This window comes from Apodemus sylvaticus, chromosome 10, assembly GCF_947179515.1.
Source record: "Apodemus sylvaticus chromosome 10, mApoSyl1.1, whole genome shotgun sequence".
Classification (NCBI taxonomy): domain Eukaryota; kingdom Metazoa; phylum Chordata; class Mammalia; order Rodentia; family Muridae; genus Apodemus; species Apodemus sylvaticus.
Window position 1 is genome coordinate 67,661,139 of NC_067481.1, and position 16,161 is coordinate 67,677,299.

The 16,161-nt window shown below is 45.6% G+C and overlaps 1 protein-coding gene across 4 annotated transcripts in view; it reads right to left on the minus strand.

The window, feature by feature from the left end:
* The window catches only part of Gria1 (glutamate ionotropic receptor AMPA type subunit 1), a 319,911-nt gene that overhangs the window by 72,092 nt on the left and 231,658 nt on the right, over positions 1–16,161 (minus strand). For all 4 annotated transcript variants that reach the window (XM_052195298.1, XM_052195297.1, XM_052195295.1 and 1 more), the window contains one exon: positions 12,736–13,106. In XM_052195298.1, coding sequence (XP_052051258.1) covers positions 12,736–13,106 — 371 coding nt within the window. The remainder of the gene's footprint in view (positions 1–12,735; positions 13,107–16,161) is intronic.

Genomic DNA, 16,161 nt, shown 5'->3' on the forward strand with positions numbered 1-16,161 from the left:
ATTCTAAGTGCATTAGTTATTGTTCCTAATGCTGGGACAAAATGCCAGACAAAGCAGTTTAAGAAAGGAAGGGTTTGTTGTGGTTCACAGCTTCCACTGTGGTGAGAAAGCATGATGGTGGGAGCGTGAGGCAACTTGTCACGTGCCTCCACGGTCTGGAAGCAGAGGGATGTGAATGCTGATGCTCAAGTCAGTTTCTCCTTTCCTTGAGTCCAGGACTCCATCCTTGTAGGGTTCAATTACATTTATGGGCGCCTTACCTTCTCAATGAACATAATCTAGCCAATCCCTTGGAGGCATGCCCAGGGGCTTATTTCTTCAGTGACTCTAGATCCTATGAAGTCAAGAGTCAACAAGTGACAGATCACAGCACTCACCAGTGTACCCAACACCATAGATGCAAACAATGAAATCACAACAATTCAGATCATCTTCCCAGAGATGAGGTTAGTCTGAGCATCCTTAAAACAGTAGGGTAGCTGAGCCCATTAAAATAACAAGGGGACTTTGCTTTCTGGGAGTTGCTTTCAGGGCAACTTCTCTTTGCCCTGTTTATCTCTCTTCTCAGGTAATTTCTGAGACCACCCCATCTTGTCTTGAGATACCCATGAGGCTGGTAAGATCCAGGAAGTCTCTTCCTCAGATTTTTTTCTCCATTAAATGAAAACTATGATACAGTTCTGCGAGGGCTACTCTAAAATGCTTGCACTCAATCAACAAGCATTTTGAGTGTTTAAATCACCCAGAACCTCCCGATGGGTTTTGTTTGTTTTTGAGACAGGGTCTCACTCTATCACCCATACTAACCTTGAACTCTCAACTCTTCCATATCTACTTGTCCAAGTCATTAGATTATAGCAGTAATTCTCAACCTTCCTAAAACTGCGACTTTCAAGTTGCAGTGACCCCTAAAATTATCATTTTTATTTTTGTGGTGACTATAAAGTTATTATCATTATTTAAGATTTATTTATATTTATTGTATACAGCATTCTGCTTGCATGTATGCAAGAGCAGACAGTGCTCTTAACCTCTGAGCCTTCATAAAGTTATTTTTGTTGTTATTTCATAATGGTGATTTTGCAACTGTTGTAAATCACAATGCAAGCAGCTGATATTTCTGATGGTCTTAGGCCACTCCTGTGAAAGGGTTGTTTGATCCCCACAGAGGTCTTGCCCCACAGGCTGAGAACTGCTGGACTGCAGGCATGTACTGCCATGCCTTGCTTGATTTTATTTCATTTTTTATGAGTCATAGAGTTCCCAGTCTCTGTCTCCTTATGGTATAGAACCAGGTGACTAGATACAGAGCTGAAGATTGTAAGTTGCCAGCAGAGAGAGGTTCAGGTGACATTGACAGAAACAGCAATATGGAGTATTTACTGTGTGTGAGTCCTGGAGGAGGAAGAACTTGACCTCACCAGGTATTATGTCATTAAGTTCTGGAACACCTGTGCTGGTTGGTGTCTGTACAATTTGTTGAAACAAGCTAGAGTCATCTGGGAAGAGGGACTATCAATTAAGGAGTGGCCACATCACATTAGCATGTAAGTAATTCCGTAAAGCATTTTCTTGATTAATGATTGATGTCAGGGTGCGGGGAAACTGCTATGGGCAGTTCCACTCCTGGGCAAGTGGTTCCCAGTTATATAAAAAAGAAAAGCAGAGAAACCTGTGGGGAGGAAGCCAGGAAACAGCACTCCTCCATGGTTTAGGCTTCAGTTCCTGTGCTGACTTCCTTGTGATGGACTGTGATGTGGAACTGTAAGCTGATATTAACCCTATCCTCCCCAAGCTGCTTTTGGTCAGGGTCTTATCATAGCAATGGGGAGATAAGTTGGGGCAGCATCCCAATTAAAGCATGTTTTATCATCTCTATTTCCCACAAGGGGAAACTGAGGCACAGAGATTTGTATTTTTAAGCATACCCAGGTAGTAAATCATAGAGCTGATGCTAATCTTAAATTGCCCTATTCTGAGGGTCAAGCTTATGGGTATCTATGCAAAGCATAGCCTTGGAGGAGTGTTTAAGGTCACATGCATTAGTGAACCACGGCGTTATTAAAAGAGGGAGGAGCCAAGTAGGATCACAACAGAGCTCCAGATCACGGTGGCTGTGGTGCTTGCAGGAGGATGTCTTGCCATGTAGAAGTCAAAACTCAAGAAGAGGCAAGCTTTAGATGCGGCACTCAGACATGTTGGGACTATCCTGCTCTTATTTTGAAGAGAGGATAGGAAGACCTATGGGCTGATAGAGGTCTGAGATGGAATTCCTAGTGCCTCTGATGACACCAGTCCCTCTTCTCCATCAGGATGGGATTCTATGCTTTTCCAAGCAGCAACTGCCCTCTACCATTGGGAATGGCCGCTTCTGAGTTCACCAGGGGCATACGTTTGTAGTCATGATCCAGATGTGTGGCCTCTGGGTCTTTGTCCATGACACTCTCCATGTAGGTGGGCAGAGTTAAGGCATATAGGAGAGACAGAAATGATTCCTAGATCCAGATGTGTGGCTTCTGGGTCTTTGTCCATGGCACTCTCCATGTAGGTGGGCAGAGTTAGGGCATACAGGAGAGACAGAAATGATTCCTATACCACAGCTGGATGGTGGTACCTAGCTCTGAAGTAGATCCCTCGGCTTGGGAGACTGAGCACACACTCCCCATCTCATCAATTAACTATGCTCTAGTTTCTCTCTCTCTGGAACTCAGTACTTCTTTCAGGAAAAAACACTGGGTTTCTTGATCACAGATACTCTATCTCCAGAGAAGGTTCACAAAGAAACAGAGAATTGTCTCTGGAGAGGCATGGACTCAGCTGCCCTTGGGTAGAGCCTGGTATACAGAGGGATGGGCTTGGCTTTCTTTCTCTGCAGCCCCTCCCACATGGCCTTATTTTTCCAATATATGAGAAAGAAAATAAAAACAAAGAAATCAGATTTTATACATAGAACCAAAAAATGGAGGGGGGTTATTATTTTTTTTAAATATATAAGCACGATATTATAAGTCTGTCTAAATGTGTCAGCTGTACACTATGTGTAATCTAGGTAACACAACTCTTCCCGGAGGCCAGAGCTCACTCTGGACTTGGTTGTATTTGATCTGTAGATTCTCACAGCGATGACCATCCAGGATGAAGCAGGAGTTACCCTTTGTTGCTGACACATGCATCCTCAGTCACCATTGCACCAGGTAGCTTGACTGTCAAATTGATTGAGTTAGGACTTTGTCTGGGGGATTCCTGAGGCACAGCTCTGGGACATGAGGGCATTTCCACAGAGCACTAACTGATGCCCCACCTAGCCTGAAAGCAGAGGGTTTCCAAGTATCTCCTGTGACCATGCCCATCCCCATCATGATGACTAGACCCTCAAACTGTGAGTTAATGAAACCCTTCCTTCCTTAGGTTGCTTCTTGTGGGGTATTTGATTACACCAGGAGAAAAGCAAGGGCTACAAGCATCTGTTCCATCACATGCTGTCAAACTCGTACTGATTGCCTTCCTGACTCTGGCCAAATCCTTTCCATCCCTGTAAGCTACACCCTATTCCCATGAAACTGGGTTGATACTGCCGGGTGCCTTCTCACTGGACTGAGTTCCCACTTCCTCGTTCTGAACCATGAGTCCCAAGGAAGGAACGCTAATCCACATTTTTAGTGATGTTTGCTGCGGTAGCTGATGATACCTGTTACCCAACAGGTGGTAATGACACAGTTGCTCTTGCAATAAACTTTCAGAAAAATGGCCTGTTGCAGTTCTGGTATGAAAACACAAGTCTCTCCTTCTATTCAACTATTCAAACTATATGTCAACAATAAAATAGGATAGGTCATTTTCAAAGATGCCTTGAGCCAGCTTGGGAACAACTGTGAATGAACAAAAGGAGACATTTTGCCAAGCTACCCATCCCTCAGATGAGGAGTTTAGAGTAGAGAATTACTAACAACCAGGCTTTGTGTCTAGTAAGCTTTAAAGAAAGCAGGGTTCAAAATGTAAAGACAAACAAAAAGCATGGCTTTTGTTGTGAAAAAGGTAGATGGGACAGACCTAGATCATGGGTACCATTGTACCCTTCTGATCCCCCAGCCAATGAGGAAGGCCTGGGAGGGGCTTGCCTCAGGCTTTAAACCAGCTCCTAGTCGGTGCTATTTGACATTCTAGAACTACCTCCAGTTCACTAACTCTCTAGTACTCTTAGTATGAGATGAAAATCCTTATTATGAAGTGAGGATCTTTGTTTCTCACACCTTAGACCTCCAGCTATAATGGGTAAGTTGGGGTCACAGCAGACGCTTCTATTCCCTGGTACCCGCTTTCCTTTGAACACTTCTCTGCCATCATGACAGTGGGTGGGACCCTGACTCCTCCTCCCCTGAAGTAGGGAGTTGGTGGAAGTTCTCAGCAGGACTCTCAGGTTCTGTCTTTCCTGCCCATCAGCACATTCAAATGGAGAAGTGAGGCAGCAGTGGGCTGGGGTCCCCTCCACAATCCCCCATGATGGGGATGGGAGAAGCCTCAAACAGTCCATGCACATATCGCATCAGTCAAAACTGTGCAATCACCCAGCCTGTGCTAATCCTACACCCTGGTACGGTGTTCTTGACAAAGGTGAGAGGGAAGCAGAGAAGAGGGATGTGCCCTTGGGAGTCACTTCACTTCATGTGGTCATCCTCACAGCGCCAGACAAAGGCCAGGGCCTCTGCCTTTAGGACTCCTTTTGTGGCCACATTTGTCCAGCAGAGACAGACCTGGGGTCTAAGTTTATGGCTGCTATCTGGCACCGTTTCTAGCTGCCTCACAGTCTTTGCGTTTGCATTCTGAAGCTCATCTTCCCTGGATGGAATCTGGGTCCCATGATTTTCTATCCGGGAGGCAGAAAGAGGCTGTGAAACACACAGAACATGCTGCCTGGCTGCAGAACTTCTGGGAGGAGCTAACATCACAGGAGGAGGTTCCAATGCTGGTCCCTGCAGAAGCGACCCCACCTCCACCCTGGATTAGTAACCAAGTTTCTTTCTTCATTTCTTCCACAGAGCATTGTGACACCGTCCCTTGTAACAATTAACCTGGGACCTCTGCAGGGCTTACAAGTTCAGCAGGAAAATGATTCTGATGTCTCGAGCAGCTGCTTTTATTAATTCACAGCTTCCTTGTCTGTCCTCCAACCCCAACCCATCCGATGACTTCAGGATAAACAAGAGAAACCAGCTTGTGAGGTTCTGTCTTTTAGGGTAGGAGGGAGGGGGGAGGTGGAATGGGGGAGCATGCTTCCATCCTTCCTTGCTGGTGGCAAACTGGTTGCTATGGAGTCAGCATGGGAACACAGTGGTCAGGCTATCATTGGTTGTCTTCTTGGCTTTTCTCCTTGGCTACTCTGTTCCCATGGTGAGTCATTTACAGGGCCACCAACAAGCAAATGAGCTGGAGGGAGGGAATGTATGATATGGGGTTCAGGGACATCCCCAAAGTGCCATTACTCCACCGCCTGCGACTTCTCACTGACTGTAATTATCTTCATCAGGTGGAGATAATTAGTGTCCATGCTGAGATGGTCTATAATCAGAATAAAGGGAGAGTTCTGAGGTTGAATGATAACTTCTCATTTTCCTCTCTTTCCCCTAAGGCCCACCTTCCTACTCTCTTCTCTTTAGCTAAGCTCACTTGAATCCAGAAAAACCACTGACCCCATGGGGGACACATGGGGGGTGTTGGGGAGCCTGAGAACAGAGCTGCAGGCGGTGGGACCTGGGGTTCAAACTGTATGTGAGGGAGGAATGCTGTGAGCATCACAGGCCACGGGCACTTCCTGTCTTAGTGGTGTTTCCTGTTGGCTAGCATACCATGTCAAGAGCAACTTCCCAGGAAGAGGGTTTAGTTTGGATTACAGCTGCAGGGTAGGGTCCATTATGATGATGAAGGTTCAGCAGTGGGAACAGAGGCAGTTGGTCACACGCATTACATTCAGCCCCAAAGAAGGAAGTGATAGGTGCTGGTGCCCAGCTCACAGTCTCCTTAGTCCAGGGCAGAAGCCCAGGGAAGGGTGCCACCCACTATGGGTCCCCCTCTCTATGAACCTAATCGAAACAGTGCAGGGGCTCCATCTCCTAGGTCCTTCAAAGTTTATCAAGTTGACAATTGAAATTAAACCCTCCCACTGACTTAGAGGCAAAACAAAATAAAGTAAACAAAACAAAACAAAGCGAAACAAAAACTTCCTCTTTCTTTGATTTAAGAGTTTCCAGCGGGGAATAGAGAGTCCTGAGACCTGTCCAGAGCTAATTGTCTCCGAAGCTGGGCCTCCTCAGTCTTTCCTTCTTGGGCTCATCTGTGCATCCTTCATTTTCCCATCTTCAACTGTCAATCCTGGGAGTCTGTATCCATGGCAACGACCCTTATAATTTTCATCACCATCATTTCCCCTGGACAGCTGGAAAAGTCTCTGGTCTGGTCCTATTGTGTCTCCCCTAGACTCGTCTCTGCCCCCGTTCATTTCCTTCATAGCTCCCCAGATGGTATTTTAGTATGCAAATCAACCTTTCTCTTGCTTAATGCCCCCTAACAGGCTGGCTATCCATTGATCTATAGTAAACCCCAAGTCTATACCATAGCCACAGGGTCCGCTGCCATCTGGCCTTGGCCCACCTCTTCAATGCTCTCTTACAAACCTGTTCTCATCATTTACTACAAGCCAGAGGCATAAACTGCTCCCTCTGATCTTGGGATCCCTAATGCAGGAAGCCATTCTCTAGCAGACTGCATTCACACTCGGCTATCATAGCTCTTAGCCCTGTGCAGGCCAGCGTCCACTTACTGAGCAGGTCCTCAGCAATCATCTCCAGACACTGTAATTCCATGTTCTTTAACACTTATTTTAGCAAGCTTATTATTGTTGTTGTGTGTGGCTTGTACCCTTGTGTATGTGTACATGCATGCATGTGTGGTATATGCCTGTGTGTATGTGCTTGTGTCTCTATGCATGCATATGTGTATATGCCTGTGTGTCCATGTCTTTGTGTGTGGTGTGTGGAAGTATGTACATGCATGTGTGTATATGTATGAGGTGTGTGCCTGTGTGTACATGGCTATGTGTGCTCATATATATGTGTACATGCATGTGTGTTTGTGTGGTGAATGCCTTTGTTTAAACATGTGTGTATGTCTATGGGGTGTGTGCCTTGTGTATGTATGCATGTACATGAGTGTGGTATATGTCTCTGTGTGCAGATGTTGATGCAGGTCTGCTTGTAGGTATGTGTATATGTGTGCAGAAGTTGACATCTTCAATGTTTTTTCACCTTACTTTTTGAGACAGGGTCTCTCACTGAACTGGAGCCCCCTGTTTCAGCTAGACTGCTTGGCCAAAAACCTCCAAGGATCTCTGTCCCCACTGTCATGGTTACAGGCTTGTACTGCTTTGCCTGGCTTTTTCAGTGTTGGTTCTGAGAATCCGAACTTAGGTCCTCATGCTTGGGGACCAATCACATTTTCCACAGAACCATTTGTGTGCGTGTGTGTGTGTGTGTGTGCGTGCGTGTGTGTGTGTGTGTGTGTGTGTGTGTGTGTGTGTGTGTGTGTTGAGACCTTGTTGAGACAAGGTCTAATTCTAAAACCCTAGCTGATCTGGAAACTTACGATACAGCCTAGTCTGGCTTTGAACTTGTGGCAATACTCCTGCTTAGTGTTCAGACTGCTGGGAATATAGATGTGTGTCACCATGCTGAGGCTCATTTTGTTTAGGAGACATAAGGGCTTACACATTCACCATCCTTGTTTAATGTCTGCCCTACACCGCTGGACTACCAGTTCCTTGAAGCCAGGGCTCCTAACCACAGGCTTCATATCTTCAGTCTGTTGGTTAAATGAATGCTGCCGCCTGCGAATAGGGGTGAAAGATGTACAAAAGAGAGTGGGGAGAGCCAAAAATAAACCTTGTCTCTGATGATTCATTTTTCTTCAATATATTCCCTCTTCAGAATGTTCTATATGGAAAGAGAAATCTAAAATATCTATTAAAACAGATCTTTGGGCCCAAGAAAGAGAGGCTTACCAAATCCACTCATAGCTCCTGGCGTCACCAGCAAACAACCGGAATATAAACAGCACAGTCTGTGACCACAGCTCAGGGGTTTTTTAGTTTGTAATGTCAAAAGCACTAAATCCTCATCTTGTGTGAACATTTCAAAGGAGAAGGGGGAGGAGCTAAGAAAGCATTCAGTTCTATCTGTGGGCAGGACTGAAGGTGCTCCTTCTAAATGTTACTATGTATCTGTGGTGCTATTACTGTAGGTATCATGACCACCTGTGTCCCCTGCTTTCACTCTGGCAACCATGAAGCTTCAACTCTTGTCCCTGGCCTCTCTTGACTTCATAAGAACCTACAGGGCCACTGTGGGTGGGTGTGATCTTGCTAATCTTTTGTCTTCCTGATCCAAGGATGCACATGTGGCTGGAAACACATCCCCCATCCCTGCCTCTTGATGTCTCAGTGTCTGAGACTTGCCAGCATGTGAACAAGATACCCAGGCCAAGAGGAGGCAGAAGGGCCAGTCCTGGTTGATTCCCTGGTTTCTTGAGTGAAGAAAGTAAAACACATGTCTGCCCACATTACTGTGATGGGTATTTCTGTGATTTATGGAGACCTCTATCGGGTCATAGTTAGTTTGGTTTTGGTTACTAGACATCAATTACTTTGAAGTTATTATAAAGATACAATTTTTGAGGGTGCGTGTGTCAGGATCTCACATCTTTTATTTTTGAGATAAATTTTCATGCAGCCCAGGCTGCCTTTGAATTCAAAATGTGGTGGAGATGTCTCCAAACCTCAAATCCTACCTCTCTCTCCAAAGTGCTGGGATTATAGGCAGGCACTAGTGCGCTGGTTTAAATGATGCTGAAGGTGAAATATAGGGCTCCAGGCCCATAGGCAGGTGTTCTACTGAGCTCCTTCCCAGCATAAAATAACTATCTGTATATAACACGAGTGCACGCTATTTGATGGGTTCTAGCTCTCTATATCCTGAGTTAATAAGAAGTTAGGGCACAGTCTTTCAGGAAGAGCAGTGGATGGTAGCCAAACACTAGCTCAAGCTTGGGACATCCTGTGGAAGAGGGAGAGGAAGGGATATAGGAGATAAAGGGGTCAAGGACACCACAAGAAAACCCACAAAACCAACTAACCTACCCTCACAGGAGCTCACAGCGACTGGACAGTCAGGGAGCTTATGTGGGTCTGACCTAGTCCCTCTGCATGTATGCTGTGGTTGTGTAGCTTGACATTCTTGTGGGACTCCTAACAGTGGGAGTTGGGGCTGTCTCTGACTCCTTTGACTGCTTTTGGGACCCTTTTTCTCCTATTGGGTTGCTTTGTTCAGCTTTAATATGAGAGGTGGTACCTGTTCTTAGTGCATGTTTCGTTCATATGCTATGTTTGGTTGATATCCCTGGGAGGCTTGCCCTTTTCTGAAGAGAAGTGGAGGAGTGGATGGAATGGGGAAAAATGGAGGAACTAGGAGTGGAGGATGAACAGTGGATGGATCATTGCTCATTTGGCAAAATGTCGAACACTAGGAACAACTATGAACCTTCAAGGTCCCACCCAGCTTTGTGTTTTTCAGAGGCACACCGGGGCACAGGGAAACAACACCTTCGCTTCTCCCACCATGGTCGGCTTGGTCTCCTACCAAGTCACTGACTTCACACCCTTGTCTTTATATCTGGGCCAAGGTAAGACGAAATGTGCACATTTATTTTTCTGAGAAGCATTATAATGTATACTTTGACCCATAGAGAGGTTGTTAGACTCTGATATCCACTGAAGCAGCCTTGAGAAGGAATAGTCCACTGAGTTGGATACAACACCTTATGGTGGTAGTGCATTCCTGTGGGGATCAGATGCTGTCATCCACTTAAACATCTTCCCTCCCAGCTCCTGTGGGGAGGAGTCTCAGAATCCAGATGCTGTGTTTCTGGGGTAAACTACTGCCTGTATTCCTGCCTTTTCTCCGGACTTCTCTAAGAGGGCAAAGTAACATGAGCAGCAGTACATAGTACCATGGTTTTACTGCTGTGAACAGATACCATGACCATGGCACCTCTCATAAGGACATTAATTGGGACTGGCTTACAGGTTCAGAGGGTCAGTCCATTATGATCAAGGCAGGAGCATGGCAGCATCCAGGCAGACACAGGGCTGGAAGAACTGAAAGCTCTACATCTTCATCTGAAGGCGGCTAGCAGAATACTAACTTGCTGACAGCTAGGATCAGGGTCCTAAAGCCACAGTGACACACCTACTCTAACCAGGCCACACCTACTCCAACAGGGCCACAGCCTTTAACAGTGCCACTGCCTGGGCTGAGCTCACAAAAACTATCACCACAGTACCCAAAATCCAATGTCTAAGGTCCAATATCCAATCTCATGTTCATTGCAGGCTGAAGACCTAGCATTGTAAACCTTAAAATGACACTCAGTGGAGAAGCTGTGGTTCCCATGTCACCCACAAGAAGGAGAAATACCTAGTGGGGTTGTTTTATTAGCCTGAAGAGGAGGATGGCTTCCAGGTTCCTCCGCACCATGGTGTTGGTTTCTAAGACACTGCAGTGGGACCCCCAGGACCAACAAGAGTGTAGTTCGTAAGTACTGTGGTCCACAGATTTTAGACACTCCTTCAAATGTTGTAGTAGGTGAAACAGATCTTGAGGGCTGTGGTAAGCTGGCAAAGGGGCGTGGTAAGCTGGTGAATGTATAGGTGACTGCTATTCCATTTCTGATAACCATTGTCAAACTTATATGGGATAAACAAGCTGCATCTAACAGAGGCATCAGTTTGTGAACTAGGCACATGAGACCCAGGAAAGATGTGGAAACACTGGAAAGCAGACCACAGGGCTGCTGGTGAGAGGCAGGTGTTCGCTGTTAGAGGAAGTACCAGCCGGGCAAGCTCACGCTGTGTGCATGCTCCCATGTCTGTACTCACACCGACACACTCAGAGCTATCTCTTCCCACTGTTTACCTAGTGGCTGGATTTATCTCTAAGCAAGCCCTTCCCCTGCTTGGTTTCCTCTGTCTTCGCCTTGTGTTTGGCAGTATTGGCTGAGTATCCAGTCTCGCACCTTCTCTCCCACGTCACCCTACCCCCTCCAACTGTCTGCTTATTTAAAGAAAAACAAGATTAAAACAGTGAACCATGAGGCTTTCCACATTATAAGACAGACAAAGTAAGGCCTGGGGAGGCTGGTTAGGAAGGAATTACTCCTTCACCATTAGGAATATCGGTCCTCATTCACATCAAATGCAAATGTTGATGGGGTAAATATACATCTAAATACTTCCATAAGGAATGCATTTATGCACTTAGACTTACTTAGACTTCAAGAGATACATGGAGGCCAAAGTCCAAGCCATTCTTCTTTGCCTGATTTTGAGATGTAGTCATCTACAAAGGAGCGACCATTGGGAAGAGAGTTCACAGATATTGGTCAAGGGAAGAGAACACAGAGCCATACTGCCTTTCTCACCAGGTCAGCTTGAGAGGGTTATAACATAAGTATTCTAGGATGTAACCAAAGGAACACTATACATTAATGCAGTAAGATGTCAGCAGACCTGGGCATTGATCACAGCTGATAGTTTCCAAATTGCCTCTTTTTCTCCTTTCCTTTCTAAACTTCTTCTTGGCTTCAAAAGTACTTTTCCTAAAATAAATTGTATGAACAAGTCCAATACATAACACAGTGGGGCCACTGGGCTTCCGTATGTATGAACTACAAGAAATAAATTTATAATTCTACTGGAATTAGAGTTTTCCCCCTTTTACGAAACCAGAATCAGGAAAAGAAGAGCCTTTCTCTATTGAGAAGAGGAAACCAGGGCCTGCTTGGGAAAAGTGATCAAGGCTTCACAGAGGGACCGGGTGCCAGATCCAGGTTTTTTTTTTTTTTTTTTTTTTTTTTTAATCATGCAGAACAGTTCTAGCATTGGGGCAGGATGGCCCTGGCAGTTTTGTGAAAAGAGGATCATGGGAGTCCTGCTCTATTGCTGTGAGCATTCGGTTAGAGGGTGTCTCCCCGCTGTGCCAATGGTAGATGTTCAATAAATGTTGATTATATCATACTATCCTCCATTCTTCCTCTGTACTTCACATCTACAGAACATCACTTGCGATGATGTCTATGCATCTTGACAGTGTATTACCCAGGCAGAAGACAACTGGCCCAACCATAGAAACATCCAGAAATACCAACAACATGCAAAGAACACTTGACCAAAACTTTAGCAGAAACACAGACACAATAAAATCTGGGAAGAATTCTCATGGAGTATGTGTGTGTACGTGTGTGTGTGTGTGTGTGTGTGTGTATGTGTGTGCGCCATGCATACAGAGTATAGAGGTCAATCTCAGTGCCATTCCTCAGAAACTAGAATCTTGATTCTGAGTCAGGGTCTCTCATGGGGACAGGGGACTCATTGATCTAGGCTGGCCAGCCAATAAGCCCAGAAATTCTCCATCTCAGTGTCTCAAGTCCTAGGATTAATAGCAGACACTATCACAACTAAATTTTTCACATGGGTTCCGGGGATCAAACTTAGATCCTCTTTTGTACAGCAAGTAGTTTACCTACTGGGCCATTTTACAAGTCCTAATTCTTAACCCTTGAATTTCTAATATTTTTTTTTCATCCCAGGAATATTATAGAATTAAGTTAAGGATTTGAGAAGAGTCGACTGACCTGGGGGAAATGTCACATCCTTGCTGCATGAAGGCCCCCAGGGAGAACCACAGGCTGTTGAATATGCCAAACTCATTTGACTGGTCACTGGTGGTCTGTTCTCGACCTTCTTCAAACTCTTCACTGTGCCATTCATAGGGGCTGAAACGGCTGACCAGGAAAAGGACGACGCTCACTCCAATGTAGGCGAACACTATACACATCCAGATCTCATAGGCCAAAGGGTCAAGGAAGGAGAAGACACCTGGCTTGGACTTCTGTGGCTTCTTAATCATAATGGAGATTCCCAAACTCATGAATGGCTTGGAGAAGTCGATGACTTCCTCCCGGACCAAGGTTATGGTCAAGGGAGCCACCGCCACATCTGCTCTCTGAAAGGTAAAAATCAAATAAGGTTCAGTTGAACTCAGCAGCTCTTTTTCTTGTTTCTGTTCCTCCCATTTGTGCGTGTGTCTCTGTTTGCTCTGTCTCTCTTTTTCTGTGTATGTCGTTGTCTCGATCTCTGTGTCTCTGTTTCTATCTTTGTCTGTCCATCTTCCTCTCTCTTTATCTCTGCACATGAACTGGTGGTATACATGTTCTAAGGTAGGCCAGAGGTTGATATCAGTTGTCTTCATTGTATACTTTTCCTACCTTGTTTTGGAAGAGAGGGTCTCTGTCTAAACCTGGAGCCCATGGATTAGCTCGACTGGCTGGCCAGTTGAGACCCTGCCATCCTGTCTTTGCCTCCCCTCCCCAGTGCTGAGATTACAGGTGTCACTATAGTACTAGGCTTATTATGGGTGGGGATCCAAACTCAGGTCCTCATGTGCTCTGTTAGTATGTGCTCTGTAGGCTGAGGCCTCTTCCCAGTTTCTGTTTCTATCTTTACTGCAAAGATTTTTTTTTTTTTTAAAACAAGGATGTGGAAATGGTATAGAACCCTGTAAAACTAATTGTTCTGACACTGTGAAATATTTCCGAGAAATGGACAACAGCTTGCTATTTGTCAAAGGAATTCAGTCCATTATTTGACAGCTCAGCTTAATAGAGATGCCCTCCCCATTCTACAAGAGGCTGCTACCTATGCTTAGCCAGTGGCCAGGCTTCTTTCTTGTGTTCTGAGACCCTCTCCAGCCCCGTTCCCAGCCCTTCAGGCTGAATGTAGGCTGTCCAGCCTGATTATACTGGGAAGAAGATAGGACCTATAGGGGCTTACCCCACACTCCCTACTCCGGATCTGATCCTGACAGAGTTACTCAGGAATGCCCGAGACCCATGTGGCTCTATGAGATTTAGCTCTGAGAACTAGAGCCAGAGTGGAGCTATACAAAGGATGACCTCAGAGGCTGCCATTTAGGTTCCTCAATTCAGGGATTATGTGGGAGTCCCTGGAAACCTGTCAATACATTCCTCTATCTCTAAGAACACATGGCAGTTGTTTGTCTGCTTAAGCCACTTGACATTGGATTTCTTTTACCTACAACCAAGATTATCCCAGCTAAGGAGATGGTGATGGCAAATTGGACCTGATAAACATTTATGGGAAAATGATGTGTAAGCTCTAGGCTGGAAGCAGGAGGTAAGCTATGAACCCTCCACAATCAAGGGTTATGAAGCTAGCAGAAGAGATTATTGTTCTGCATATGCATATGCATGCTCGCATATATACAGGACACAGTTATCAAGTATATGAGTTGGTGGGGACACTGTAGGAGGAGGGGGAGGGGTCCATTGTACTGGGATCTTAGGGAGTGCAGCATAGAAGAGGTGGCAAGTTAGGGTGACACTGTCAAAGGGGAGCACTTTGCATATCACTCTGTCAGGAAGCAGTATTCTAGGAGGAAGGAACCATGTGGGAAAGGGCCCAAGAGTGAGAAAATCAAACCAGTTGTGAATTTTTCTTTCCAGGAAGATTGCTAAAAGCTACACAAGTATCCATCCAGTGTTTGAATATCAAACCTAGTCTGTTGGTAAGCAGGGAGGCGTGCCAGGCATGCTCATTTGTCTTGGGCAGCTCTGGGACACACCAGACAGCTTGGCTATAGAAGAAAGGGGCAAGAGAACATAGGGGATTGTCTGGGTGAGACAAACTTAGAGCTGGGCTCTGGGGAGCAAAAGCTGTCACCACAGGCGTGCAGCAAAATGTCCCCACCCTGTTTAGGGAGCTGACCCCTGGAGGAGTCAAGTGGCTCAGAGAATTGTTGGAACCCAAGCCCAGGTTCCAACAGGTATTACTCTCTTTCTGTTTCGGACATGGACAGACAAGAAGATAAGCATGAATAAGGTTTAAATGCACATTCAGGAGCCACAGCTCCATCTGCAGAGTGTGCTCCAGCCTTGCTTCTCTCCCTGAAAACCCCTCTGGCCCTTCTCTCAGTTTTCTTTCAGCTTCACAGTCCAGGGGTTCAGTGGAATGATTCCTGCAGAAGCAGATGTCCCAGCGATGGACAAAAGACAGAACTTTGGGTTATGACTGTTTTTACTGACTGAGCATCCTTCACCAAATCAGCTAAGCAAGTGCCTCCGTATCCTCTTCTATAAAGTATAGAAATGAAATGGTCTTAGCTACGTAACAGGGCTGAGATGACCATGTGAAAGAAGATAAGTGTAGTATTTAGCTTGGCATGAGGCACCAGGAGAGTATGAAGTAGCTGTGGGCAAGAAACAGGGAAGGAAGAGATTCCTAGCAGCTACTTTTACAAAGCAGGAAACTGGGAGTCCTGCACATAAGGGTTTAAAAAATTATTTTTACCTCATGGGTGGGTTGCAGTTGATATTTCCCTAGCATCCCTCTTCTTTCTCAGGGGAATAAAACAGGCAAGAAGAACTCAAAATAAAGGTAAATAACTTTGCTCAACATGGCTTCCCTGGGAATCCGTTTTCACTGGTAGAAGAACAGGTCTAGCAAACAGGACATAAAGATTTAGGCTGAACATGAAGCATAGGGGTGACTCCAGGTCTCTGGAGAGTGGATGAGCCTGACACTATACTGCCTGCTGGCACTAGGGCTATGCCCTTGGGATGGTCACATCCTGCTCTGCCCAGGACGGGGTATTTTTGACTAAGAACTGTGTTATAGGAGGTGAAGTTGAAGATAAATGTGGAGAAGGTGAAAAGTTCATAGCGATCGCCATGGCGATGACCTTAAGAGCTCAAAGGAAGTTCCCATGGAAACCAGCCTCCAGATGCATGATGACTGTGTAGCACTATCCATACAGGTCTTTGTTTCAATGATCGAGTTTCCAAAGTGAGAGGCATCAAGGGAAGATGGAAGGGAGATGCGGGAAGCATTTCCTAACTTAGCCTGGAAAGACCCCTTGCTTCAGAATACCTTCTTGGTGCTGCCTTTTTTCTCCATTCTCAGGCACCCCCCCACATGGCCATCATGACTACTCCTCTGACATGAGGCAGCAGATGCACAATTCTCTAAAATGATCAATGCCT